This window comes from Coprinopsis cinerea (assembly GCF_000182895.1).
Source record: "Coprinopsis cinerea okayama7#130 chromosome 4 map unlocalized cont3.4, whole genome shotgun sequence".
Lineage (NCBI taxonomy): Eukaryota > Fungi > Basidiomycota > Agaricomycetes > Agaricales > Psathyrellaceae > Coprinopsis > Coprinopsis cinerea.
This window is the reverse complement of record NW_003307541.1, coordinates 2,887,905-2,915,344: the sequence shown is the minus strand read 5'-3', so window position 1 is coordinate 2,915,344 and position 27,440 is coordinate 2,887,905. Positions and strand designations below refer to the sequence as shown.

The following is a 27,440-nucleotide window of genomic DNA, read 5'->3' as shown; positions in this document are numbered from 1 at the left end:
TAACGTCGCCTATCCCGGATGTACCCCAAGCCATCCACAGTCAGTGTGAATGTTCTCACTCCTTACGCTGAAAGGGCATGGAGGCGACCATTCCGAGGTCCTCAAAAACGCGTCGAATACTCCGCGAAAACCTCCACCAGGATCTTTGTATCAATTACTGGGACACTACTTCAAACTTCCAAAGCCTTTTCGCTTTCTCTCCGAACCTGAACAGCGGACGTACATTAGCCTACACTGCATCTTCATTCTTTCACAATGTACCAGACAACTTGTGAATACTTCTACATCAGCTCCTCCCGGGCCTCTTCAATCGAGGCCTCCACGCCACCCCGTCCATGTTCGTCAGCTTGACTCCATACTTGGATAACGTTTCCGCCCACTCAATCCATTTCGACTCGTCAATTTCTCGCCTACAAGCGCGGCCCTATCAGGTATACGATCCAAAACGTGAGAGAATGGCGACGTACTGGGACCTTGGCCATATATCTTCCAACCCATCTATCCTGATCTCCCGCAGATTAAACAGTCTCCCCGGTTTGTGTGCACAGACGTCGTAAACTAGATCAGAGAAATCGTCTTTACTGAGAAAGACGGTCAGCTGAAGGACGAGATTCTCAAAGCAACGAGACTTGCACTACGTTCAGTGTCGGAAAACGGATCATTTCCAATCGAAATATCATGGGGTCCTGGTCGATTTCGGGTCGGTCTTCATCCTGTACTTCCGATGAATTGGTGGTGAGAGATTTCAGACATAAATCTGAATCAAAGGCCTGTCATAACCATTGAGTTCAAAGGTTCACGTCAGCGACTTCTCGACAGATAGCGCTCGGCGGAGAAAATGAAACTCACGATGGTGCCGTTGGTGGTCGGCGGGATGATCCATGTTCTCGCATTCGGACAGAATTCCAGGAGGTACTCGATCGAGGGCTCAACTTGGATCACAGTGAGCTTGTGGCCATGGTAGACGAGGAACTCCCGCATCACTCCTCCAGGGAAGTCAGCTGAAGGATTAGGAAAGTCAACCCGCCTAAGAGAAGGAAGACTACAACACTGCAAGGTCAGAACTAATACTCTCGGCCAAGGACATCCGGCATAAAACGTACTCCATGTTTGAGAAGAGCTGAAAAAGAGAAACAGCGGTAAGGGAGGGCCAATCCACAAAGGCAAGTTGCTCGAGCCGTGGCAGCCACGGAGCGACCCGATCCCTGATCTGTCGGTTCAGTCGCAGAGAGCCACCACCCTTCACCGGGCTCATGTCCAATATCAGACTTTTCAGATTGCCCAGCGCTCCTAGACTCTCAACAAAGTCGGAAAACATCGCCTTTGACGTCTCCATCGTCGCCAAAACCGAAAGATGCAGGTGTGCAAGTGTAGACCACGCGTTTCTGATAATGAGGTTGTAGGCATACCCGCCAATTCGAGGTCTGTCCTCCCAGACCTCAGCGGCATGTGAGTGGATGGTATACGGCTTTCTTGGCCAGCGGATGTAACATGTAAGAGGAGTCAGGGCGCGTTTGTAGCTTCGAGTTCGAGGAGTGACGACTTGGCGGATATTCCACAGGTTGGTCGGTTTCGGTGACTTCTTCAAGTTGGACAAGAAGGCCCCGAGCCAAGAGCAGAACACCTCCGCCTTATGATCTTCCACATTGAGCCTCTGCAAGTCCAATGAGAGCGTCGTGACATTGGGGCTATTATCCGGTAGAGTTGGGTGTGGTACCAAGTAGGTTGGTTTGAAGATATGGCAAACGACTTCATGGGTGGACAAATTCAACTCTTGGAAACAAATGGGCAACTGTTAGAAACGGATCAATAAAAGCACACACCACGGCCCGGAAGTACTCACCAGTACTGCACCCATGCTCTGGATGACTGGGTTCTTCAAGTGTTGGTTGAGCCTCACCAGGAACGGGTCGACCGGTGGCTCCTCGAGGGGACAAGGTCTTCCAAAGCACTTGATCAGCCCACAATCGACCAAGAACAAAAAGATAAAGGCGCACTTTGGCTCTTGAAAGAAAAGCTTCTCCCGAAATCCCTGGTCATTCACCAACCGTTTCCCCTCCTCTGTGACCCAAATCGGGTGATCGCCAGGAACATCAGGAAAGTCGGTGATGACGCGAATTTGTCGCAACCTAGGCATGGTCGACAAAGTGGGATAGTACCGTGGAAGTTCCCTTTCCGCACGACACCACTCGTTTCCTCCGATCTGAACCACCTCGACGTTCGAGTTGGACATATCAGGGAGGAGTCGCCACATGCTGAAAGCCCATGGCTCTTGGTTCACCATATGCAATACACGCTGTTTATGAATGATCAATCTACCCTTCAGAGATAGTACTGGTTGGCCCACTCACGAGATTAGTCCACACGCTCAGTGAACCTGTGATCAACGCCCTCGCCAGCTCCTCGATCTTTGGCTTCCGCCTCTGCCGTTGCACTTGCTGAACCAAAATCACCCTCCGAGGGTTAATCGCGGCAAATCCGTTTTGATAGCCAGCTATATTCTCGTTGGACCATAGCGAAGTCGTAATCCATAAATCTTCCAACAACTTTCCGCACCTCTCCAGTACTTTCCCAGCGTACAAGCCGTACCACTCCTCGAGCCTAATTCTCTTGATGAGCGGCACAAGACGGTTGTGTTTGTCTTTCTTGACAGTTTCGTAGAGGGCGTGGGCTTGAGCCTTGGAGCGAAGGACGACGGTGTGGTAGAGGAGGGGAGTGGCGACGCGATACCAGTCTTTGCAGACAGCGGCGATTCCGGCTGATGAGAGTTCGTATTTCGAGAAGGGGGAGATCAGGTCGGTGCTACAGAACAACTCGTCGGGCACCTCGAGGACAGGTACAAGAATCTTGAGCAATATCTCGTCTGGAAGGTGCGGAGTGGGTGTCATCGTGTGGCGTGTAGTAGCGGGTCAGGATGAGGTTCGAAGTCGTGGTTTTCGACAGGGATTTATAGCGGGCGACTGGCCACTGGAAGAAAGGCCTGAGCCACTCGCGGATGCCACTCCATACGGTGCACAGCTGGAAACAACATCATGGGCTTGACATTCCAGTGGCCAACGCGATAAAGGATGGCAGGCGGCCACTCGCGCCAATTGCCCCCATCGTGTGCAACGTTGCCTCACGGTCTGCCAAACACGCGTTCGAACCTCACAGGCAGCGTCGAGCTTTTTATCCAATTACGAATGACCGTGTCGTGTTTATTACGGTTCACTTTGCGCCTTCATTGATAGACTACAACTAATATATTATAAGTACAGAATAGAGGAGATGGTGATACTTTTGACGATAAGTTAATGCCAAGGACTTCCGCATCGCCAATGAGTGAGGAAAGTCCAGTGAGTGAGACAATACAGTGGGATGCAACGCAACAGGGGAAGGAAAGGGAGAATAGAAAAATGATATGAACAAACTGCCCACAGCTCACCGTCCAAAGCTGAACCATCCCTTCTTCTCTTTAATCTCCTTCGCTGAAGGAAAGTTCTGAATACCAGCATTGGGTCCATATCCACTCGACGACGGAGAGCTGAAACTCGCGTGCGTCGAGGGAGCAGATGGAGCATAAGTGTGTCGGTTGCTGGGTCCAGGACCGTAGCTCCGTTGGGGGACAGGTGGGACAGAAGACTCGGAGCCACTGTGCGTGCTCGAAGTCTGGAAGGTCTTGATCGACTTCAGCTCCGATTGCACATCTTCCTGGCTGCTGAGATTCACACTATCCCGGAGAGCCTTGAGGCCTGCCACCTCCGTACTCCGTACGGCGTAGTGCCGCGTGAAGAGGTCGTTCTGTATCCAGATGACCTTCTGGAAGGCCCTCATGATCTCGATGCGTCGCGCCAGAGGATATTCGGGGTAGGAGAGAATCACGGGGGTCAAAACGTCCAATGTCCAACCTACAGGAGAAGTACGGGTGAGTTCCGGGCCCAGGGCGCGACGACGACACATCTAGACCCACCGAGGAGCAGGGACAGGTGCATCAAGTCCACATACAGCGGTGCCTTGCCCATCAGTTTTCGGTGTTTCAACTCGTCTTGTCCGGTGTGCATGATGCCGATGTGGTCTACAAACAAAGGCGCGATCAGATTTGGAAGGCACGTAGCCAAAGTAGAAACATACCAAAGTACTGCCATGTTGCAAAGTCGTCGTAGTCTGAGGTGACGAGCTTCCTCATGTACACGGCGAACGTCCTCTTCCTCATCTCAATCTGAGGTGCATCCAAAGCCAAGTCCCGCAGGTCGCTCAACATACGCCCTTCCTGACCGTTCTTCCGAGGCATAAATACTTGTTTGGTGATGTCGAACCGGAAGAGATGGTGATAGACATTGTCGACGAGCTGGTCGACCAAGGGAAGAAGGATGGGCTGGAAGTCGTTGAGGGCTTCGACGTCGTCTTCTGTGAAATTGACGAATTGGGTGAGGTACCTGACTCGCTCGCGCAGGTTGGTGTAGATGGCATCATTGTCGAACTCGTCGAAGAGTGGGTTCTTGTCAGCAGAGGTATCTGCGAGGCCCAGCGGGCAACCGGTATCTTCGTCTATTCCGGACAGGGGCGGAGATTTTGAGAAAGAGCGAGCCAGGAGGGAGCTGGTTTTGGGAGAGGAACCATTCGGGATCGACATGGGGCAGGTCATCGAAGACGATGCTGCTTGGTGACTGACAGGGCAGACACCTTCGTAAAGGCCATGGCCTTCGCCAGCGGGAGCGACGAGCCCATTCGCCATGGGTGTCTGAGGGTAAGAGTGGTGCACTGATTGGCGAAAGGCCTGATGGTTTGAGCTCATCGTCGGAATTGATCAAATTGGGAGGCGGTGGTGGCGGTGGATCGAGGCTGGCCCTAGACAGAACGGAGGAGGAAAAAATTTCGAGTTGTCCAGACTGAGACCTCTGTTGTTCATATATGTCGACGGTGACGATCAGCCGCTAGCGAGAGGATATTACATGACGACTTGGCGGATTGTTGTTTCCCGGCTTACTGGACCCAAAACGGGATCCAGACCAGAACTGGACCCGGCCGGAGGTAATCTGTACCTGGGACCCTGAGTCTCATTCGAGTCAACAAAACCCCAGCGCCGGACATTTTGGGTAGACTATTCAGTATGGTGGTCGCGTGGAGCACATAGATCGTCGGGTTATGCCCAGCCAGCCCAAGCCCATTGATTCGGTCATCCTGGTCAGAATCGTGCCTCTGAGGATGTCAGTTCTTCCCGAGAGAACAGGGTAGATTACCCAAAAGCTCGCCGGTTCCTGAGCTAAACAGACCCGACCCCTGTGTTGTGTGGGTGCTCGCAAGGGCAATTCGGTTTGGTGCAAGAACGACTTCATTGACATAATGGCATGATTGGTGGCGGATCGGTTGCTCGGCGGACGCCGGGGCACAGCCACTGACACCTTCGGTTCGGACAGTTTATCCCTTGGTCGGATTTGCTCAACTCCGCCGTAGGCGCTCAGCACAGCGGTTCAAGCTTCCAGACGACCTTCCATCGACGCCTTTTCGGTTTCTTCACAGTGAAAACCCGCATGGCTCTCTGGGTCACTTTCAATTAACCGCCTCCCCGAAAACAGGCACATCGAGGTACGCTGCCTGCTTTTCAAATTGTTTCGATCTCATGGCTTCTCATGGCCTTTCTCAGCGTTCTTCAGACAACCACCGGGTCCATTGGACTTCATCGAAGTCAGGCTGGTGAATTCGTAATGCGGGTACAGTGCTTGTCTTAATTAAAGCAGAACCAGGCAGAACACAGAGGAACGGCCAGGATCCTGTATCCTTTCCATTTGTCCGTTTACGAGAAACTTCATGAATCATGCCTGGCACGCGCCCCGGCGGCTTTGTCTGCCTTTGCCGTCGCACTTTATTACGACGACCTGTCTGACTTGGCACCGTCAAAATGTTGAACGGAAAGAAGTACTGACCAAGTACTGACTTAATTTTATGATTGACACCAACCGCCCCGTGTCGTCTCTCGCATGTTTCCTCCCACTGCTCGCGCGACTTCCGTTCCCTTTCCGCTACCCGTTCCCCGCCTCTAGGCCTTTTCGGACTCCTTCCCCGTCTTTGTCCCCGCATGCAACACTTTCTCTCTTGAAAATGGTATATCCATTTCCTGCTGGCCCTCCCTTCCCTGTACCAGATGGTAAGCTTCCCTACCTCCACGTGCGTAGAACTTTGTTATCGGCAAGCACGAGAGCTGCCATCGCAACTCCATGCAAATGACACCGATTCGAAACCCGGCGCCTATGCATCCGTCTATTCTCGTCTGTTCTCGTGGAGCAAGCCCTTTCAAAGCACCGTTCGGGTGTCGTCATCGTTTCCAGCACGACGAGGGTTAGACCGGTCGGGAAGTTGTTCCATCGTTTCTTCTCAAGCCGGATTGACTGTGACACGGTATGTAGTTGACTGACTAGAACTAAGTCTGGAGTCTGGACACTGAAAGATCGCGTGAAGGAAGAAGCTTCACCAGTTCTGTGTGATCCAAGCATGTTGGATTCCTCGGTGGAAGCCGGAAGACGTGTGAGTGTGTAAGGGGGGCTGGACTGCCATTGTGACTTAGAACTTGGAGTAAGGCTCTCCAAACTTCGAAAAAAAAAAGAACTTGTCACCACCACTCTCTCTAGCAACGGCGATTCAAAGCGTCGAGACTCCGCTGGCTAGACTCAATCTGACCCCCTTCTCGCTGATACAGAGAGCATGGACTTGAGTGAATATCATTGATATTGTCTACTTGGTGTCCCTGGAGGTACCTGAAATCTGTTGGATTTTTTTCATCGTGAGCTTCCAGGGGATTTCGATGCATTCCTTCTGCTCACGAGCTAGACTCGTGAACCAGTCGGTTCGGTCCCCTCAGTTCGAATAGAAAAATGATGAACTGTTGATGAAGGCGTTGATGGTGATGGCGGAGAACCAAAAAGGTGAGGGTACCGAACCGACTGGGCAAAACGGTCGCGGTTTTGGCAGGAGGGGTACCGTGTGAACGAGCACTTAGAAAATATTGCGCCTCAGTGTTTGGCTGAAATACAAAATCGACTCTACCAATCGTCCTGAAACTTCGGGAAATTGTTCGCATAGACCTCTACATTCATTTGACATAGTATATATCCCAATGAAAGCGAACGGGTGGACGACATTGAACATTTTCAGAGTGAAGATGCCGAAAAACAGTGAAAAACTGAGGCTCACAGGGAGGAACGATGGGTAAATCCTTGAAAAAGGGAACGATAGTCCAGGGTACACCTGCGACTCGTTCTGTGTCAAAATAGAGCCTCATACACATCGGTATCTGCAAAAAAGGTCGAAATTCAGAATCTGCTTCTCGGGAGCCTTTGGCAAACACCTACAAATAAAGCCCAGTGCTCTACGCCAGGATATCCTCGAGCGTGAATTCGTCCATATCCTCCTCGTCCTGCTCCTCTGCTTCCTCCATATCCACCGTGTCCATGTCGAACTCGACATCCTCTAGGCCAACACGCTGGAGCGTTGGTTCGTCATCATCCAGCGACATCAGGAAGGTCGAGTCGGGTTCGGGTTCCTGGTCACCAGCCTCGTCGTCGCTCGCCTCGGCGCCATCCACCTCGCCATCCACCTGCTGGGCTTGCGCCTGTTTACTCGGAGACGTCGCTTCAAGAGCACTGGATTCCTCATCTATGAGAGCTGTGGAATCACTGGGCGGGTTGGTGATGGGTTGACTCCGGGAGTCCGAGGGACCAGATCCAAGAGGGGTGTTTGTGTAAGGTGCATCTTCATTCACATTGGCTGCTGGAGCCATTTGTCGCCGCTTCTTCAGTCGCTCAAACGTTTCGTTGTACTCTCGTAGGGGCGTGTGTACTGAGTTGTAGCCGGCAGTTATGACATCAACCGTTGGTGGATCGTCGGCGTCGAGTTGTCGGCCTTCCTCAAATCCGTAGACGTTGTGCAACTTCAGGCTGTCCATCAGTACGGCGATGTCTTTAGTGAGGTCCGCAGGTGCGTGTCGATTTCCGTTGTCTGTTCCTAAGGTGTCCCGCATCATGTTACAGAGGTGCCGGAGGGCCTGGATGCAGGGGGAAATCATCTCGAGCCATTCCCAGCTCGAGTTGGATCCGCGCGCTTTGTAGAATGTCTAACGGTGGTAGTCAATCCGTGCTCCAGGGCAGAAATCCATGTAATGTAGCTTAAATACCTTTATCCAAAAATTCATATGCTCTTGCACCAAATCTACCTCGACAAAGCTGTTCGGTCTACCGGTTGGATTCAAAAGCCAATTGTTAAGAACGATGTCGCTGCCAGACCTTCATCAGAAATGAAGCAGCCAGAAACAAAGAAAGACGTACGCAATTGGCTTGGGCCAGACCTTCTGAAGGCTATGGATGATAGACAACATTTCATAGGCATACTTTGTCCGTCCATTTCCGCGAAAACTGAGCGCCCAGATCTTGAGAACCAGCACTACCCTACCTGAGTCACCGCTCTTCACCGCATCCGTGAATTCTCGTGAAATTACAGCATCGCGAAGGAAAAGAATGGCATTCTCCAACACCATGTCTCCTTTTCTAGGGATCTCGGGTGGTGTAGAACTGGTCTTCTTCGATTTCTTCTCTTTTGCGGGAACCGGTCCTCTGGCGGATCGCAGGCTGTGCTGGCGTGCTGAGCTGGCGTATTCATCCAATACCTGCTGGCCATGTTGGTAAAAGGTGTCCCAGGAGTCGACCTTCTCGCAGTATTCCTCTAGTGTCGGGTGCCCGGAAACAAGGAGAAAGCAGTGCAGGACGCGTGAGTAAAGAGATACGAATACAAGGTCACGGCAGGTGCGGAAGGCGGGTAGGGAAGTGATTGATATGGGGTGGTTCCGAAGGAGTGTATTGTGGAAAGCGAGGCACCCAGGGTTCCGCACACCGGCGTTGGCTTTCCCCCAGTGTGTGACAAAGAACCCGTGCATGTCAGCTATCTTTGCATGGAAAAGACCGGGCATCCATACTCCCCATTGAAAACTGGCTTCGTCATCTTCATGCCCAGCTCGTAGGTTAGCCAGCGCTCGAAGTCTTGCGATAGAGAGTTGGTCGCCGGCAATGATACGGACATATTTCTTCCAGTTGGTGGGCTGATTACGTAGGTGCAGTTCCTTGGTCAAAGTGTCGATGACTTCGGCGTTCCCTACAATGCTTGACTCATCGATCTTCCAGGTTGGCAGTGGATGAAGCTCTGTCTTGTGGATGTCGATAGCTTGGTTGGTCCGAGGGAGGGTTTCTGTGAGTTTACGTTGGAATTTGTTGAAGCCTTCGCCGCCGTGTGCAACTGCTATGCGGAGAATGCAGTGAATGAGACACTCTCTGAAGAGTTCTTCCTCCTCTGGGTTATGCAGAATATCGGAGATGAGGAGGGGCTCGGCCGCTTCAAAGCTCTTCTTGAGGTCTTCAATTTTCATGTCATCCTTGTCTGCCTTGTGTAACGGCCAGATCGTCGCAGCTGTTGCACTCTCGACGGCCACTAGTGATGACCAAAACAAGTGAGAGTGGGTACTTGTGTATATCACTGAATGTACTTACTCGAGCGTCCAATAATCTGTTCGCCAACACGTTCAGTGAAGTTAACATTGTCGTAAACTGAACCATATGTAACCAAGGCCGCAAGACCACGAGATTTTTGGCGCATAAGCGTGGAGAGTTGTTGGAGCGTCCCAGGAGTCCGCTTTGGCGTGGTAGTGGTGGGAGAGGGCTCGGTTTGCGAATCGTCGTGCAAGCCATTGCCGAGGGTGTCCGTTGTCACAGTACCCAGACCAACACCACCCACCAGCTGTGTCCAACTTTCGGTAATGCCCAGGTGGGATAGTACGACAATTAATTGGCGTTGGGCACCGGTAGCATACAGGTAAAGGCCGAGGACGCGTTTAAACACATTGTTGAATGAGCTGTACTCTGCGAGGCATGCAAGTATCGAGCTAACAACAGTCTATACAACTATCAGCATCAAGCGAATGGACCAACAGAGAATTGAGACACTTACCATCCGTTTCCTCGCTTTTCGTGCCTCTGACAGGCCCTGCTTCACTTGACGGGTAGACTCTGAAACCGCGTCGAAGATTCGAGTTGTGACCCTAGCCCATGTGTTCCGAAGGCGGTCATACCACCCCTCGACATTGAAAGTCGAAACAAGATCATCATCGACAATCTTCCTACGCACCACCCCTTCCCTGGTTACCACTCGAGCCTCCGTTTTTACAAGCTTTACCACATGAGCCACTGCCCATTCTTCAACCTGAGCACGACCACTCTTGCTGTTTGTGGGAGCCACCCACCAATCCAGCAACCTCGAAACTCTGCCAGAGTCTCGAAAAAAATCATGCCACTGGAGGTCAGCACGTTTGCTGTTCGGGTCGAAGACATGCTCCACGAAATCTCCAAATGCCAGCCCTTTCTCCTCCATGAGAGCAAGGATCTCTTCTGACAGTTCCCTGACCCTCGACAAACGGTCCTCCGTCTTCCGTCTAGCCCTCAGCTCTGCATTTGTCTTGCGCGTCTGCTTGCTCTGTGCCGTACCAAGTTTGCGGTTCTCCCTCTGGCGTTCTTCCTTGCTGAGGAGAGGTGGCTGTGAAACAGTTATCTCCCGCGATGCACTGGACATCGGTGGTAAGGAGCTGGCACGTTGTCGTTGGGGTGTTGCTGGGGGGATGGAAGGCATAGATCTCAATCCAAGTGGCAGAGGTGATTTGAAGACTAGTTTGTTGAGCTGGCGAGTCCGAGGCATTTGAGTCGGGGTTGGCGATGGTGGAAAGTTGTATTCGGTCTCGTCTTCACTTTCTGCTTCGGAAAACTGGATAAGTTCGTCATTTTCCCAAGGAGGATCTGAAGGAGGTAAAGACGAGAGTGGGGATGAAGCGGGTAAGTCCATGACAAGGTCTGGTGGTGACTGAAGTTCAGCAAAGAGCGAGGAGAAAAGGGGCTCGTCAAATTCGTCGATCACTCTGGTTACACATCACGATCGAGTAACAACCCGTCCATTCCGTTCCTCTCCTTTGTATAGTCGCCCTCCAATGAAGCCATCTCATAAGAAAACGCCCTTCAAAAGAGACGCCAAAAGTCAGCATACTCGTTCCCGTGGCTCGAAAAATGAAAAACACGCACCAAGGGCCTCCTATAATTCACCGCTGCATCCCAAAGACCTCGGCGACCTTGCGTCCCTACTCGAAAACCACCTGGGCTTCAAGCCCCGCCCTTTCCAGATCAACGCAGTGACCAGCCAGATGTTAGGAAAAGATACCATCGTCCACGCTGGGACGGGCATGGGCAAGACCGTAATCGCAATCGGCCCTCACTTTCATCCCCTGAGCAGAGGGCGCCTCACGATCATGGTATCACCTCTGATTGCCCTACAGAACGAACAGGTTAGTACGCCTTTCACAAACCCAACACAAAACTCACGATCTATCCCGGCAGCTCGAGTCATTCAACCAGAAGGGGATCAAGGCAATTGCACTCAACAGCCAATATGGCGGGTGCTCGCATGCAAACCTACAGGTGAGCTCGACATTTGCATACCCGCAGCCATGACTTACCGGCTAATGTTACTGTCAGAAACTGAAAAACGGGGACTACCAGGTGTTGCTGATATCGCCCGAGCTGCTACTGTCCAAACGGTTCTTGGATACGATGATGCGAGACCGGGAATTCACGTCACGCATTCTATCGGTTGTGGTTGATGAGGCACATGTCGTATCGAGTTGGGGAGCTGGATTCCGCAAGAAGTACGGTGAATTAGGGATGATACGAGCTTTTTTACCAAAACACGTACCTCTTGTCGCAATGTCGGCCACTCTTCCTGCTCGTGTTCGCTACGATGTCGCCCAGAAGCTCGAATTCCCTCAAGATGGTTACCTCTTCGTCAATATCGGCAACGACCGCCCCAACGTGTCAATCGTCGTCCGTGCAATTCACAACACAATGAAAACCTACAGTGATCTCGACTTTATCATTCCAAAGACAATGAGGCACCCAAACGACATACCTTCTACCTTGGTTTATGGAGACAATGTACAGGAAGGCCCCGTCATTGCCGACAACATCGACGACAAATTGCCAGAGGAGTGGCGGCGGCGCGGACTCGTCCGTCCATTCAATGCTGGCTTTAGCCAGGCCTACCGAGAGAAGGTCTTACGGTTATTCAAGCTGGGCATAGTGAGGGTCCTCGTGTGCACAGATGCTGCTGGGATGGTAAGTTCTACAATCTTCGCTGAGATCCTCGGTACTCACGGTTGGACAAGGGGTGTGATCTACCTAAAGTTGAGCTTGTGGTTCAATGGAAGATGCCCGACTCGATTTCGACATTCGTGCAGCGTGCTGGTCGGGCAGCACGTTCTCCCGGGACTAGTGGGATGGCGGTCCTGTTGGTCGAAAAGTCAGCCTACAACGTCGATCTTCAAACATTGAACACCCAGACAACAACGACACAATCAATCCGAGTGAAATCTGTCAACCCAACAAATGCCAACAAACCCGCTCAGAGCACGGACAAGAGAACAAAGAAGGAGGTTCAAATGTACGCAGCTGCTTGCGGGGCCCATCGCGGGAAGCATTCAGGGTGCTCTGACGAATTGCCTTCCACACGATTGGAACCACATATCGATGTCGAGCATTCAAACGAAGGGTTGTACGCATTGATTCAGACCACACTCTGTCGAAGGAGGGTTCTTTTGACTGTCTACGACAATCATACTGCCGGTATGTAGCACCATGAAGCTATGGAGGTTGCTACTCACGGATTATCTCTCCCGCAGACCCAGTTGATCGCAAAGTGTGTTGCGATCTTTGCAACCCCCAGCTCCTTGACCGCGTTCGCCCAGGAAAGCCACCTGCAAAAGAGCGTCGAAAGGTCGTCAAAAAACGGGCGGAAATCGCTCTTCATGTCTGGTCCAAACTGGATGAGTGGCGCATGCTGGTCCACGCCCGAGACTGGCCTCGGTCGATGTTGGGTCCGTCAGCTATCCTGTCGGACGACGATCTTGAGATGCTGGCAATGGCGGAGAACATCACGACACTAGAGGATCTCAAAGATATCCTACATCAGTGGACTTGGAGAACGAAATATGTGGACGAACTTTGGTCAGTGTGGGGAGAGGCAACCAGCAATCGGGACCACGGGCCTGAAGTGCCTGCTGAGCCTACATCCTCCTCCCCTTCTGCTTCCAACGCACGCGTGTCACCCTTGGTTGACGTCCCGCCAGCTCCGATACCCAGGGAGTCCACCCCAGTAGTCTCACAACCAACCTCAACTCACAACGTCCCTCGGCAACCTTCTGTACGCGATATGACTGGATCAACGTCGACGCCGGTAATGTTGGCTCCAACCACAACGACCAGGAAGCGAACTCGGAGGGCAGAAGACTTGGAAACGGTCGGCGATGGGGGCGAAGACGATGTGCACAGTAACGGTGGTGGTCCAAGTCAAAGACGTAGAACTGATGGCGGGAACACATCAGCGTTTACCTCATCGTTGACAGCAGCATCGTCGCACGCGACTCCGTTCAACTTCAACCACTTCGCAGGTCGACACGATTTAGCTTTTAGGCCGTACCCAACACCACCAGATCCTCAATACCAGGCACTGCAGCGCTACAACTTCAACCTTGCCCCTCAATACTACAGTCATGCAGTCCTACCGTCGACTCCGGCTCGCCAACAATCGCTTTATCACCCAAGCCCTCACACTAACCTCCAGCACGGCGCCCGATATCCACCACCACCCATTTATGAAGACCCACGCATCGTCCAAGCACCGGTCTCGTTCGCCAGTCAGTCGACGCCAGTGCCGCAAGCCCAGTATCAGCGCACGTATGCGTCGGGTTCACTGCCAACCCCCGGGACCCCATACCATCTACCAGCTCGCCATTACGAGGCTTCCATCGACGAGCGACAGGGAGCGCGTACCTCAGCCTATCAACCGCCTTTCCAACAGACGCCCTCGACGGCATTCCCTCACCACACGACTCAGAGGACGCCGCTCCCTCCTCTCCATGTTTTGCATACGGGGTCTGGAGTACAGATGTACCATCCACCGACACCTGGCGACACTCCTCACCACCGGCGACACAATCTTTCGTTCAATGGTCGACCCTCTAGCCCTCAGTGGCCAAACCATCCACTTCCTCCTCCCCCCATTACACCTCATTCACACATTCCACCCACAAATCATGCCCAATACGAGTTTATCCTGGATGCTCGTTCGTATAATAATGATTTTACTAATGTACAATAGATTGCATATCATAATATCCACTTTGTCACCCTTCAAGTGTCCACTGGGGGACATTCTCCTCATCGTACCTCGAGGGGCCCCCTCTCGAGCGCGATATTTTTCTAAGTGCTCGTTCACACGGTACCCCTCCTGCCAAAACCGCGACCGTTTTGCCCAGCCGGTTCTGACGAACCTATCCACCATCAGTGGATACGTGATCTCATCACCCTCTTTCGTCAGAACCGAGCTGGTTCACGAGCCTACTCACGAGCCTCCTTTCCGGTCCCTTTTCACTGAGATCGTCGTCGTAGCTTTTAGCGAGCGCCGAGTGCGGCTCCGAAGGCCGCCCCTCAGTCGATCAGATTGGCCGTGTGATCACAGCGGTCGCATTGGAGACGTACCATAGTATGAATCATAGACTGCCATCCAACGGTCCTGAAACTCTCTCTGCAACCCAGAGCAATCACCAGGGATCCGTTGTGACTACTAATCGACCTTTGAATTGTATTCGCGCGGAGACTACAGAGGCCTCGGGATAAGATAAGATTGGCCTATCAAACGCGATCAAAATCAGCCTGGGTTAGGGTTCGAACAGGGTGAACGCGCCTGTCGAACCCAATTTTGTTCTTCGTCCCGAACCACAACCACGACCACAATGTCAACGACATCCTTCACGTCGAACAGAGAAACTTTTAACTTCAGCAACGGCGGCTCGAACGTACAAAGGTTCAAGCCCAACCCGAACAACCCATTGCACGCCGGTGACGCTGCAGCTCGTCAAACCGCCGAGGGCAATTTGGCCGTCGGACAAGAGAAGACTGTGAAGACTTCGGGAATAGCTGCCGCTAGGAAGGCCCGTAACGTCAATGGTCGACATAAGGAACAAGGCGGGCTCTCGAACGCGAACGTGGCGCTATATCGCCCATCGACGGCCGACCCACACAGCCAGCAGCAAAGGCAAGACGTTGGTTACCCCTTCTCGAACAGCAACAGCTTTGGGATAGGAAGGAGAACAACGAGCTCAGGGTCTTATCCTCCTTCGAATCCTCCTGTCGTGGCCCCTACTCCAAAGCTCCCTGCATCAGTCTCGCCGCTCTTGACGAAAAGCCTCAGCAGCGCGGACAGCGACTCCCGCCCAGGTGTAATCGACAACTTCAAGGTTCCAGAACTGCCAAGTGCGCTCCCTGGCCGCGACAAGCCCATCTCTTCGCTTTTGAGTGCGCATATACCCAATGGAAACGATCGATCTGGCACCGATCACCTGCTGGACCGCTCTGACGCGTCGTTCCACTCACGCTCTACCAGTCGACAATCATCTAGGACTCCCGATACTTCTGGTTCTTCGGCTACACTCTTTGATCATGACTCCAGCCTCTTGAGCGAGAAGAGCGTCGACTCTATTGGCTTCAAACTTCCCGGTTTGACCAACACCAGAGGCGACGGTGGTCCCCGACGCGTGGCACTAGGCAGCAAGAACGGGCAACATCAAGGCCCTCAGCTTGATCCAGAAGGCTTTTCTGCAGCTGGACATGTTATCAATGAGAATGGACGCGTCGTTCACGTTGCTGGCAAGAAGAGAGGCCGAGGTGAGGTCGATGATGACGATGTCGGTGCCCAACGGTATCAAGAGCGTGTTAAGCGGATGAAGTTGAATGATTTGCAAGACGACACTAGGCGGCGTGCTCAGGTTGCTATTCTTCTCTTTGCCTCCATTCTTTGGACACTGGTCTCACTACATTGCCTCGGCTCTGATGGCTAGTACGACGATCATCCTGATCTCTATCACGATGAACGATCGGAGCAAGAATCGCTCGCCAGTCGCCCGTTGTCTGGCAGCAAGCATCCCTCTCACCAACATTCTCGCCAAACACAAGAGTACACTCGCCTACAAAGCAATGAAACGTCGACCCTGGACGCATTGTTCGGTGCTGATACTGACGCTTTCATCAAGGAGCACATGGACCAGTATGACCGTCTTGTAGATCAATGGACGAGATCTACGGAGGAAGAGTGGCTGGCTGGCGCTGACGGTATGCATACTTTCGATTCTGGGACATGACCATCTCTCACTCCTTTCCCTACAGCATTGATCATGACATACACTGGCATGCTCGACTTTGTAAGTTTGCTGAACACCTTTCTCTCGTCCACGTCCTTACAGAATCTTGGCTGTGCTAGATCAAGAACCACTTCCTGTTCGTATCCGCCGTAGTCTCATCATCCAAAGCTGACCTCCCCATAGGAACAAAGTCAAGTTCTACCGTTCCCTTCATGCACGAATGGATGCCCAAGATAAAACTTTGGAGGAGCGGGGACGCTTATTGGTGACTGCCAAGGAAGACTACCGGAAAGGCGTAGCCAACGTTATTCACCTCGTGTAACTTTTTGATGTTGAGATAGTGCTCTCTCTTCTCGGTTTCTCTGGATGTTTTTGCTGGCTGTCACGCTTCGTTTCCGACTCTGTTCATGGACGCCTCGTTGTCTAAAGTGCTGTCATCGTCTCCTGCACGTGTATTTGTGTCTTCGCTCGGCTTTCTTTAACATGTACTCAATGACGACTTTTCATTGGCTGTATTCGCCCATTCACTGGCTCAGGCGCTATGGTCGTTACTGCTCTCTTCGGGTGTCTCATCCGTATCATCCATCCTCTTCAGACGGTTGTGATTGGGCGAGAAGAACTTGAAGATCGACACATCCGGCTACATGTATTCTTACACTCTACCTTTGCCCAGCTGTGATTCGTAGATCTCTTCTAGCAGCGATCTCCGAACTAACAACACCCTAGGCAATGAAAACTGCGCCAAAACCGACACCCAAAAACACGACAAGACCCACTCCGATACCCGGATTGCTGACGGCGTCGGATTCTTGTTGGGTCACGTTGTACCCAGTGCGAACGGTACCTTCGGCGGTTGAGACGCGTGTAGCTTCGGTATCATCGTAGTCGAAAGTATCGTCGTCTTCGGCCCATTCGGATACATCGTCTGAGATGTCGTCTGAGATATTTATGTTCCCGAATTCGTCCCTCTCTAGCTCTCGGATCTCGTGGTTGTTGTCTGCGCAGAATTGGGCGAAGTCTGTTGGATAGTGGTGAAGGTCCAAGAAGAAATCATGATCAGTCACTACAAGAGAAGTGAAACAACGGGAAATTCGCACCGTTAACAGCCTCTTGGGCCTCGTCAGACGAGATACACTTGAAGCACTTGTGAAGTGCGATGATGGTCTCTACTTCGCAAACGCAGATAAAGTACTCTTCTGAGTCCTGTGGGTGTTCGCCACATTTCTGTTGGGGGTTAAGAATGTTGGGTCAGCAGGGTAGTAAAGGAGTACGGCGAAAGGAAGTACCTCGTGGATCTTAATTCCTTCCTTACAGTGCTTTTGGCATTCCTCGGGGACGTCCTCGAGTTGGCTGGGGAGCTGACGTCTGGCGAGAGAGAAAGTCGGTGTTGCTGCGGATGTAGTCAGCACTAGCATGAAGCATCAGCTTGTTTTACTCTTCATGGAACTCTCACATGGGGGCCATACCTTGAAGGGCAAATGAAAACAGTGATAAAAGAGAAAGGCGCATTGGAGGGAGCTGGTGTTGGCTGGTGTGGTGGGGGGAAAGCAAGAATGGGAAGGTTCCTCCCGTGAACTTGCCCTACTGGCATTTTATACCATGCTCGAGAAAATGAAATCAGGGGCCTCAGCGCCAATCACGAGGTTGGGACTCGGAACCGTTGTGTGGTGGTTGGACCTTCGGTGCACGGAATCGTACGTGTCGATCAGCCAAGCTTCGACTATTTCGACCAAAGGAGGCCTCTATAAGTCAATCTACGTCGTACACATGCTCTTATTTTATCACATACAAGCCCGCCGTTGAGGGAGACTCTATCCAGGAAGGTAAGTAGAGATTGAATGCATTGTATGTGGTAGCTACACATTATCTTCTCTGAAGCGTAACTGTGTGGTCTTTTACAGTAAAGTCAGGCATTCAGATAACCGGTTGCAGCGCGGCGATCACTGTGGTGGCATGCGACCTGAAACACAAAGCATTGCTCTGTCCTGCATTTTTAACATTCATCGAGCTATAGCTAAGATGTTTAGTTATCCATTCTAACCTAGCCTTTGCGTAATCCATGCACCGAGAACGAGATGGATTTGCCATGGTACCACGGCGCCCCAGTTTTAGGCGCCCAGTTTGTGATGGCGCATCAGACCATTGTTCCCAGGGATTTCTACCGATCGCGTCGGAGTGGTCGGGCAGACCGCAACCCAGACGACGACCACGACGACCGCCACGAACGCAATGCGAAAATCGCAGAAAGCTCAGCCTTCTCCCATGTTCTCAGGGTTCCAGAGACGCAATGTCAACGCTGAGCAAGTCAGAGCAGCCCTGGTACGTCCGCAATCAGTCGCAACTAATCTGCATTATGCTCACGAGCGCAGCATAGTCCAGTCAACCCATTCACCGGGGCGACGTATAGTGCAGCGTACAAGAAAATCCTGGAAGACAGAAGTAACCTTTCTACGTTTCAACAAATGGACCGGTTTCTCACTGTCGTGGGTGTCGTTCATGGCTAGAGTATTGTACGTGCGTTTGACCCGGGGTGGGCTAGTAGTTCAACGCGAACCAGATCATGATTCTTGTGGGAGAGACGGGCTGCGGAAAGACAACACAGTAAGCCTATCGCTCTTGGACCATGGACACTGATATAGACCGAATATCCCAGGATTCCGCAATTCATTGCCTACACTGACCTTCCCCATCTTCATGGCAAAGTGGTTGGGTGCACCCAACCCCGTCGGGTAGCAGCCATGTCTGTGGCCCAGCGAGTCGCAGAGGAGATGGACGTGAAGCTAGGCAAGCAAGTCGGCTACGCGATCAGGTTCGAAGATGTTACAGAACCCGGGACGACATTCCTCAAATACATGACGGACGGCCTTTTGCTGCGAGAGGCAATGACGGACCCCGACCTACGCAAGTACTCCACCATCATCCTGGACGAAGCACACGAACGGACACTATCCACCGACATCTTAATGAGCCTTCTCAAAACGCTGGCACACCGGAGGAGAGACCTGAAGATCGTCATCATGTCCGCGACCCTCGATGCCGCCAAGTTCCAGAGGTATTTTTCGACCGTCGATGGAAAGGTTGGAGCTATCAATGTGCCTATCCTCAAAGTTCGTGGAAGGACATTCCCGGTCGAGGTGTTCTATACGCCAGAACCAGAGCCGGACTACTTCGACGCAGCCATACGGACAGCATTAATGATTCACCGCGCTGAAGGTCCTGGGGACATCCTCGTATTCCTCACTGGAGAAGAAGAGATCGAAGACGCGTGTCGAACAATCCAGAACGAAGTCGACGAAATCAACAACGAGCATCCAGGAACCATGAATCCCGTCCTCTGTATCCCGCTCTACTCCTCTCTACCGCCTCAACAGCAGCAACGCGTATTTCAACCCACCCAACGTCTAGCCAACGGAGCATTCATTCGAAAGATCGTCATCAGCACTAACATCGCCGAAACCAGTCTGACGATTGACGGTATCGTGTATGTCATCGACCCTGGTTTCTCGAAGCAGAAGATCTTCCATCCCAGAGCAAGGCTTGAAAGTCTTATCGTCAGTCCTATCAGCAAGGCGAGTGCACATCAAAGGGCAGGAAGAGCTGGGAGAACCCAACCCGGGAAATGCTTTAGGATTTATACAGAAGCGGACTTCCAGGCACAGTTGACGGAACAGAATCCACCGGAGATCTCGAGGTCGAGTTTGGCGGATGTCGTATTGGAACTTGCGAAATTAGGAATCAAGGTTCGACTATTGCGCACTTCTCGACGGCTTGTACTGATATTTGCAATCGACATTAGAACGTGGCCACTTTCGACTACATGGATCCTCCTGCCCCAGAAACGTTGATGAGAGCATTGGAGTCGTTGCATTACCTTGGGGCTCTTGACGAGCAGGGTAACATTACACCACTGGGCTCAATGATGGCTGAATATCCACTGGATCCTCAGGTTCGTGGAACGAGCTCAAAGGGAAAACCTCGCTAACCCACTTCTCTGCAGATGGCCAAAACCCTCATCGTATCTCCCAACTATGGGTGCAGCGACGAAATCCTTACCATTGTGGCCATGCTGTCTGGTGAGCACGTGCTTCGCCCACCACCCGCTGTCATCACTGAGGCCCATGCACACAGTTCCCCCTGTTTTCTCTCGGCCTTTCAACAGGCGCTATGAAGCCGACAAAGCCAAAGCTGCGCTCACAGTTCCCGAAGGCGACCACATGACCCTCCTGAACGTCTACAACCTCTACCAACAGAGTAAGCGCCTTCGTATCTCCTCTGGACTATCACCAGCTCACACCCGCTTGATGGATAACAGACAAATGGAACCAGCAATGGACATGGACCAACTACCTCTCCGCACGCGCACTCAAGCAAGCGGAAAACGTACGGGCCCAGCTGAAACGCATAATGGAACGACACGGCCTCAAAGTGGTATCCGGAACCGCAGAAGGGAAGGACCCCAATCGACTTTCCGAATCGATCGAGAAGGCTCTGATCAGCGGGTTTTTCGCACAAGTTGCGTACAGAGATGAGCGGGGAACATACTTGACTGTGAAGGACAACCAGGTGGGTTTCGGGCCGCTGCGCTCTTTTTCGTTCTTTCTTTGAATGCTTGGTACTGACGAGTGGTGTTTCCTTTGACAGCCTGCCGGTTTACATCCCGCGTGTGGTTTCAAAGGTCATAGACCTGAATGGGTGTTGTACAATGATTGCGTGGTGTTAACCGACACCAATTATCTCTCAACAGTGACAGAGATCGAGCCAGAACTGTCAGTTTGGTTTCTTGGTTCCCGTCTCGTTGCACACGCTGATATGCTCGTCTTCACCGTGCTAGCCTCCTCGAAATCGCGCCAGATTATTACGACCTTTCGACGTACCCGAATTCCGCGAGCAAGCGTGCATTGCAAGAGGTGGCAGCCATGATGGCCGACAAGCGTGATTAACGTGTATGGTATGTCAGGATGACGAGGGTGATGTGAAGGACAATATGCGTAGCCCAGAAGATTAGGAGAGGAATGCGAACGAACATAAAGTCCCAAATGGATAACTATCGTCATGCAAAGGGGTAGTCAAGGCTTGGATCCGTTCTATGCAGTAATACTAGGTCCATAGCGGTGGCCGTGGTAGTCGTAGATGGAGGGCCCGTCCGATTAGGTCTAAGTGGTTTTCTGCATCTACAAGACGTACTGGAAGAAGGGATCAGTAACTGTATTATAGGCAGAAACTAACGAAGAACTCACAATGAACTCGTCGTTCTGCAGATCCGTCAAATCCTCAAACGCGCGCTTGCCAACGTTGGCTTGAGCTTGAGCCTGGCCATCACCTTCGTTGAAATCCATCATGGAATAATCAACGATTTTAGCAGCTATCGAAGGACGGACAGTTAGTTGGATCGCTCAAGGTAGTGCCGGGAGAAGTGGACTAGACTGAAGAAGTGATTAGACGAACCTTTGCCCGCCTTAACTCGGCGTTCTTCGTTACGTTTGTTGAGGTAGTGGAGGTAAAGACCAGTTATGCAGCTCAGAACGGCGGCGGCGCTGTAGCAGATGATACACGCGAGGATACCTGGTACGATGAACAGGATATCAGCACGAGAATTAGCGACCCTGAGCCAGAGGTGGACCGACCATCGTGATAGTAAGGGCCATCTTTAGGTTCGAAGAGGAGAGGGCCGACGATGCCTCCGGTGTAAGAACCCATGATAGTCAGGGCAGTAGTCTGTTGGTGGTGCGGTGCACGCCCGTTAATTCTGGTTAACACGGCGTGAGAGAGGAAGCCCTCACAGATGTCTTCTTAGTGTGCCCAGCAACATTAACGGCTTGCCAACTGAGGAAGGTAGGAGCGACAGCGGTCGAAGCGGACAAAAGGTAGTAAGCGAAGAGGAGAGCAGGCTGATTCTCCTTGGAACGTCCTTGAGTAAACAAGATGACTAGATGCAAGCGGTGATTAGTGAGAGCTAGAGGCAGGAATTGCGATGCCAAGACGAGCGAACCTGTGCCAACGATGCAGAGAGCGAGGAAGAGAAGAGCAACAGGGAGTTTCAATCGGTACTTATTGGAGAGCCACTAGAAGGGATGATTGGTTAGGAAGAGTGTTACGATGGTGTCCTTGGATCGACACTTACGAATGCAACGAGGACGCAAATGACTTGTAAGGCTCCATAGGGCATCAGAAAGAGCATGACCTCGTATCTGTTTGAATGATTAGATACCTCTCAGCGATAGTTCTATGGAAGGAAAGACTCACCCATCGTAGCCAAATCCACGGATAATCATAGGACCAAAGACAGTAATGGCGGCGTTAGGGATGGCATACAAGAGCATGAGACCCATCCAGCACCAACTCTTCAAATCGAGCAGTGTCTCTAAAACCTGCTTGAATTTGAAGACTTTGGTTTCGAGTCCTTGTTGATTGGAGCGAAGTCGCTGAAATCGCTATAAGAAGAGGGAGCAGGGGGAAAGGCGACAGAAGCGAATACCTCGACGGCGATGACCTTCTCTTCCGGGGTGAGAAACTTGCATCGGACTGGGTTATCGGGGAAGACAAAGAAGCTGTACAGGTAGAGAGTGAGATGAGATGAAAAGAGCATTATGCGTGGTTGAACGTACGCTCCAATACCAATTGCCGCCGTGATGATACCCAGAACGAGGAACGCGAGGTTATATGACTGGACAGGACCGCTTTGGACGTGTCCAAAGCCATACATGATCAAGCTGCCGAAGATATTCACCCATCCAACATTGGAATACCAGACTGGTGGATCGTCAGTTCTGTAGAGGCAGAATGGGCACTGAACTCACTGGCGAGCCGGATGCCTTGTTCTTGTCGCTTGTACCACATTTGGCCGACCAAGATGAACGCAGCTTGCGTGGAGGTCTCGAAAGCGCCGAGCTACAGGACGTGTTGCGGTAAGTTAGATGTCATAATGAATAGTGGAAGCTGGCTGACGAAAAATCTGGACAACAGTAAACCGATAAAATTGCGTGCCGCCGACATACAGGCCAAAGTCGTTCCCCAGCCGAAAACGAGACATGGCATGTAGATGGGAAGGGGCAACCTAACCAGGAAGTAGGCCGAGAGGGGCTGGAGAACCATTTGCGCGATTCTGGTGACAGCATTAAGGTTGAGATTCCGTGGAACAGGGGAATTGGGTCTTGTAACTCACGCCGTGATGGATCCCAGCAAAGAATACTGATCTCCTTCAAGATGGGTGTCATGAACGATTCCGAAGACAGACGATAGTGCCAGTGTTGTTTTATCCATGACTTGGGAAGCTGTTAGATCTTCGTCATACAAACGGGATGGATAGACTCACACTGCAGGAAATAGATCACGAACAGAACCGGCATGATACTACAGAGGTCAATGTCGATAACAATGGAAATAATATGGTACTCACTGTCTGTCGATTTTCCGGAGGACCGCCTTGTTTTCCTCCTCGGTTACCCATCGAATTTCACCGGAAACGATCTTCAGGGCATCATCGCCAGGCGCTGTGGATTCCTGGGCCTTCTCCAGGGCAGCGAGGTCTGACCCTGTGGAGTCCCTTAGGCCGTCCCGCTCTTTCGTGGCATCGAGGGGAGAGCCAGAGGTGAGGTCCCTAGTACGAACTGAGTCGGAGGATACCTCGAATGATTCAGCAATCTGTGCCATCGGTGGTGGCTACTGCTTCGACTTGGAGCGATCCTTTATACCTATTCAGAAATAAGCTAGAGAGCCTCCTCCTCGGTATTGATCCCATACGGGAAGGGTGTCGGCTTAATGAAGCGCGACGTCACTGTTCCTCGGGAGGCGGGTGCCGGTCCTAACGAGGAGACTCGGAAGAGAACGACGAATGAAGACAGGGATTGGAGATAAAGGAGGCTAGCTGCTTCGAAGATCACGATCCTCGAGACGAGTAACTTAAGGTCATCTTGAGCACTATTCCAGGGAGTGTATCAGTGGAGATAGAGATTCCGGAGCGTCCCACGTGTAGCACCTAAACGATAACGAAGTAGACCCAAGGTAGAGTGAGGCTTTTTCGAGTGTAGCGCCGCCTTCCGTGGAGCTTTGCAATGACTACTCCAAGTCAGGCGAGCAGGTGATGTGCTATGTGCTCTCCGCCATGGAGGAGATGAAAGTCAATGCAGCGCCAGCTCCAACCAGAACGATATGCAAGGATTGGAAAAGCTGAAAAATGCAGTCAAACCCAAGGAGCTGGCCATTGTCCGAAGACTCTGAGATTTCAGAGATAATGCTTTGCGGTCATGGAAGTCGGGAACAACTTGATGTGTTCGTCGCGACCGGAGGTGTGTTGTGATCAAATGCCGCTGCCAAACAAATCAGTCTTCGAGATTTTTTGTTGGCTTGACCATCATCGTTTGCCAATAACCAGCGCTTAATCAAATCGTCTTTGGGGCAATGGACACCGCTGTGAGTCTTTTAGTCAAAAATGCGGCTCTATCGTTCATGAACGACCACCCAGATAGGGTTCAAATGCGCTCAATCGATCAATGACCGGACTGTGGTCTGCTCAGCGCAGGAACAAGCTGAATCTCAATTCTGTGGTCCCCTCGCCACCACCGGTACCAGCGACGACGGCGACGGCGACTGAAGAAACACCCGCCGCAACAGATGTGGACGTTACAACTCCCCCAGAGGTTCCAACACCTCCCGACCTCGCTCCTAGTTCCAACAAACGAAAAGTACGGTCATCCCGGACTGCTGAAGGAAGTAGTAAAAAAGCAAAACTATCAGCCTCGAACGGCCTCCAATCATCCAAGGATCACACACCACCAGCAACCCGTTTGTCAGATCTAGGAGGAGTCGAAGGATGTATTGAGAAAATGCTTGAACTGGTAGCCATGCCGCTATGCCATCCAGAAGTCTACCTCCATACTGGCGTCCAACCTCCTCGAGGAGTCCTCCTTCACGGTCCGCCAGGTTGTGGAAAGACGCTTTTGGCAAACGCAATCGCCGGTGTAGGTACCCTTGCTCTGATCGTCGTTACTCAAGCTGACCTCCATCCGTAGGAACTGGGAGTCCCTTTCATTAATATCTCCGCACCGTCAATTGTGTCAGGGATGTCAGGGGAATCCGAGAAGACCCTGAGAGATACCTTTGAAGAGGCGAAGCGGGTTGCACCTTGTTTGCTATTCATAGATGAGATTGACGCGATCACCCCGAAGCGCGAGAGTGCACAGAGAGAAATGGAGAGACGGATCGTTGCACAGTTCTTGACCTGCATGGATGGTGAGTCTTTTCCCTTATTTGCATGTCACTTTCGCTTATCTTTCCCCGTAGACATGTCGTGGGACAAAACCGACAACAAGCCCGTTATTGTCATTGGAGCTACGAACAGGCCTGACTCTTTGGATGCGGCGTTGCGACGGGCTGGAAGGTTTGATCACGAAATCAGCATGGGCGTTCCCGACGACGAAGCTCGCACAAAGTGAGAAGCACCTCGCATTCCCCGCTCTTCTCCTTCCTGACTAGATCAGAATTTTAAAGGTTCTCTGCTCCAAGTTGCGCCTGGAAGGGGACTTTGACTTTATCGCTCTTGCGAAGGCTACACCTGGTTATGTTGGAGCGGACCTTGCTGCACTCACCGGTGCTGCGGGTATCATCGCCGTAAAACGTATATTCAAGCAACTATCCGATGGAACGCTCCTCCTCCCGAAGGAGGTGACAGAAATGTCGCTCACAAACGGAGATCAAGACGTAGCAATGGCTGAAGAACCTGCGAACGACTCTGCGAAGCCCGCCACCTTCTCTGGTCTCGCCAGCTATCTTCCTCCGGGCTCGATAGGTCACTTCCTCATCGCACACCCCGATCCCCTAACAGAAGCCCAACTTGCACCACTCTGCATCACATCCGAAGATTTCCAGCTCGCGCTCAAGCAAGTCCAACCATCATCCAAACGAGAAGGCTTCGCCACCGTGCCAGATGTTACGTGGGAGGACGTTGGCGCTTTGCATGCCACTCGAGAAGAGCTCCATATGTCCGTTGTCGAACCCATTCGTCGACCGGAGCTTTTCAGCGCCGTAGGCATCGAAGCTCCATGTGGAGTCCTTATGTGGGGTCCTCCGGGATGTGGCAAGACTCTTCTCGCCAAAGCGGTCGCGAACGAATCTCGAGCCAACTTTATCAGCGTCAAGGGCCCCGAACTCCTCAACAAGTACGTAGGAGAAAGTGAGCGCGCTGTTCGACAGGTCTTCTCAAGAGCGAGGGCTTCGTCACCCTGTGTTATCTTCTTTGATGAACTCGATGCACTCGTCCCTCGCCGTGATGACACATTGGTGAGCATTTTTGACTTATACTCTGTTTTCGTTCTTATTGTTTCTTTACAGTCAGAGTCTTCTGCTCGAGTCGTCAACACCCTCCTGACCGAGCTTGACGGTCTCGATGCTCGCAAGGGAGTCTATGTTATCGCAGCAACCAACCGACCAGACATGATCGATCCGGCTATGGTCAGACCCGGCCGCCTCGACAAGCTCCTCTACGTCGACCTTCCCACTCCAACTGAGCGAGCAGAAATCGTGCGCACGATGGTCCGGAAGCTGCCTCTGGGTCGCGACGACGTCATGGCGCAAGATATTGCAAACGACGTGCGGGCCGCGATTGAACAGCTTGTGAAGGATCGGTGTGACGGTTATAGTGGCGCTGATCTTGCCTCTTTGGTGCGAGAGGCTGGCGTGATCGCGCTCAGGAGGACGCTTGGTTCATTCAGCCAGTTAGGGGACACACCTCAGGCACCAAACATCGTCGTCACCATTTCGGACTTCATTGCCGCGTTGGACAAAATCGGGCCTAGCGTCAGTCGGGCTCAGCGCAAGAAGTACGAGTCTCTTCGTTCCAAATTTGCTGGTCTGCCTGTCCGGATGGGCAAGGAGGAGGGGGAGAAGCGGGACGAGGGGGAGGATATTGCACCTGTGACTTAATTAATCAGGCCCCCCGAGATCAGCCTTGCTACAAAACTTCTCATGTCTAGACCCATCCGGTTAGGTTTTTGTCTAGTACATACTACTGACAGCATCCCCAACGCTTTGGGAGGGGTAAAATCAAATTATCGGCCACGCTTCAAACAAGCGTTCTTTCTCATATTGAAAATTGCTTTGAGTAAATAGAGGTTCTCTACGTCTCCTTTCTTGACAGTGCGTGGTTCGTGGCACTCGCGTGGTTTGTAGCCTCTCCGTGTACTCTCTCGCAATGCCA

At 52.0% G+C, this 27,440-nt stretch overlaps 9 protein-coding genes across 9 annotated transcripts; 4 read left to right on the top strand and 5 right to left on the bottom strand.

Annotated features, from left to right (window-relative positions):
* Positions 1-614: 614 nt before the first annotated feature.
* Positions 615-2,888, bottom strand: CC1G_06220 (hypothetical protein; the record flags this gene model as incomplete). Its single annotated transcript, XM_001836581.2, has 6 exons — positions 615-770; positions 850-1,042; positions 1,104-1,792; positions 1,844-1,940; positions 1,998-2,296; positions 2,352-2,888. 6 exons carry the CDS (start codon positions 2,886-2,888, stop codon positions 615-617), a joined length of 1,971 nt encoding a protein of 656 aa, XP_001836633.2.
* Positions 2,889-3,420: 532 nt separating this feature from the next.
* On the bottom strand, positions 3,421-4,875 carry CC1G_06219 (hypothetical protein; the record flags this gene model as incomplete). The annotated part of the gene is made up of 3 exons (XM_001836580.2): positions 4,111-4,875; positions 3,950-4,054; positions 3,421-3,887 (listed from the first exon to the last, which is right to left on the bottom strand). The coding sequence occupies exons 1-3, from the start codon at positions 4,712-4,714 to the stop codon at positions 3,421-3,423; spliced, it is 1,176 nt and encodes a 391-aa protein (XP_001836632.1). The 5' UTR covers positions 4,715-4,875.
* A 3,385-nt stretch (positions 4,876-8,260) lies between these two features.
* Positions 8,261-10,851, bottom strand: CC1G_06218 (hypothetical protein; the record flags this gene model as incomplete). Its single annotated transcript, XM_001836579.2, has 3 exons — positions 8,261-9,450; positions 9,510-9,912; positions 9,967-10,851. The coding sequence occupies 3 exons, from the start codon at positions 10,849-10,851 to the stop codon at positions 8,261-8,263; spliced, it is 2,478 nt and encodes an 825-aa protein (XP_001836631.2).
* Positions 10,852-10,993: 142 nt separating this feature from the next.
* Positions 10,994-14,211, top strand: CC1G_06217 (ATP-dependent DNA helicase recQ; the record flags this gene model as incomplete). The annotated part of the gene is made up of 5 exons (XM_001836578.2): positions 10,994-11,344; positions 11,397-11,477; positions 11,535-12,170; positions 12,221-12,677; positions 12,734-14,211. The coding sequence occupies 5 exons, from the start codon at positions 10,994-10,996 to the stop codon at positions 14,209-14,211; spliced, it is 3,003 nt and encodes a 1,000-aa protein (XP_001836630.2).
* Positions 14,212-14,845: 634 nt separating this feature from the next.
* On the top strand, positions 14,846-16,571 carry CC1G_14468 (hypothetical protein; the record flags this gene model as incomplete). The annotated part of the gene is made up of 5 exons (XM_002911424.1): positions 14,846-15,877; positions 15,950-16,220; positions 16,275-16,309; positions 16,369-16,385; positions 16,433-16,571. 5 exons carry the CDS (start codon positions 14,846-14,848, stop codon positions 16,569-16,571), a joined length of 1,494 nt encoding a protein of 497 aa, XP_002911470.1.
* Positions 16,572-16,971: 400 nt separating this feature from the next.
* On the bottom strand, positions 16,972-17,758 carry CC1G_06214 (hypothetical protein; the record flags this gene model as incomplete). Its single annotated transcript, XM_001836575.2, has 4 exons — positions 16,972-17,312; positions 17,347-17,473; positions 17,536-17,657; positions 17,716-17,758. The coding sequence occupies 4 exons, from the start codon at positions 17,756-17,758 to the stop codon at positions 16,972-16,974; spliced, it is 633 nt and encodes a 210-aa protein (XP_001836627.2).
* A 720-nt stretch (positions 17,759-18,478) lies between these two features.
* Positions 18,479-21,169, top strand: CC1G_06213 (ATP-dependent RNA helicase Prp43; the record flags this gene model as incomplete). The annotated part of the gene is made up of 8 exons (XM_001836574.2): positions 18,479-18,568; positions 18,792-18,850; positions 18,903-19,989; positions 20,046-20,195; positions 20,247-20,322; positions 20,378-20,500; positions 20,562-20,812; positions 20,891-21,169. 8 exons carry the CDS (start codon positions 18,479-18,481, stop codon positions 21,167-21,169), a joined length of 2,115 nt encoding a protein of 704 aa, XP_001836626.2.
* Positions 21,170-21,420: 251 nt separating this feature from the next.
* CC1G_06212 (allantoate permease) lies at positions 21,421-23,899 on the bottom strand (the record flags this gene model as incomplete). Its single annotated transcript, XM_001836573.2, has 15 exons — positions 21,421-21,432; positions 21,487-21,611; positions 21,695-21,811; positions 21,874-21,964; positions 22,030-22,175; positions 22,239-22,311; positions 22,371-22,437; positions 22,493-22,671; positions 22,725-22,797; positions 22,855-22,999; positions 23,047-23,137; positions 23,273-23,351; positions 23,412-23,511; positions 23,562-23,599; positions 23,646-23,899. 15 exons carry the CDS (start codon positions 23,897-23,899, stop codon positions 21,421-21,423), a joined length of 1,590 nt encoding a protein of 529 aa, XP_001836625.2.
* Positions 23,900-24,422: 523 nt separating this feature from the next.
* Positions 24,423-27,166, top strand: CC1G_06211 (ribosome biogenesis ATPase RIX7; the record flags this gene model as incomplete). The annotated part of the gene is made up of 7 exons (XM_001836572.2): positions 24,423-24,534; positions 24,621-24,658; positions 24,715-25,206; positions 25,258-25,477; positions 25,529-25,676; positions 25,726-26,524; positions 26,576-27,166. 7 exons carry the CDS (start codon positions 24,423-24,425, stop codon positions 27,164-27,166), a joined length of 2,400 nt encoding a protein of 799 aa, XP_001836624.2.
* Between the last annotated feature and the right edge of the window lie 274 nt (positions 27,167-27,440).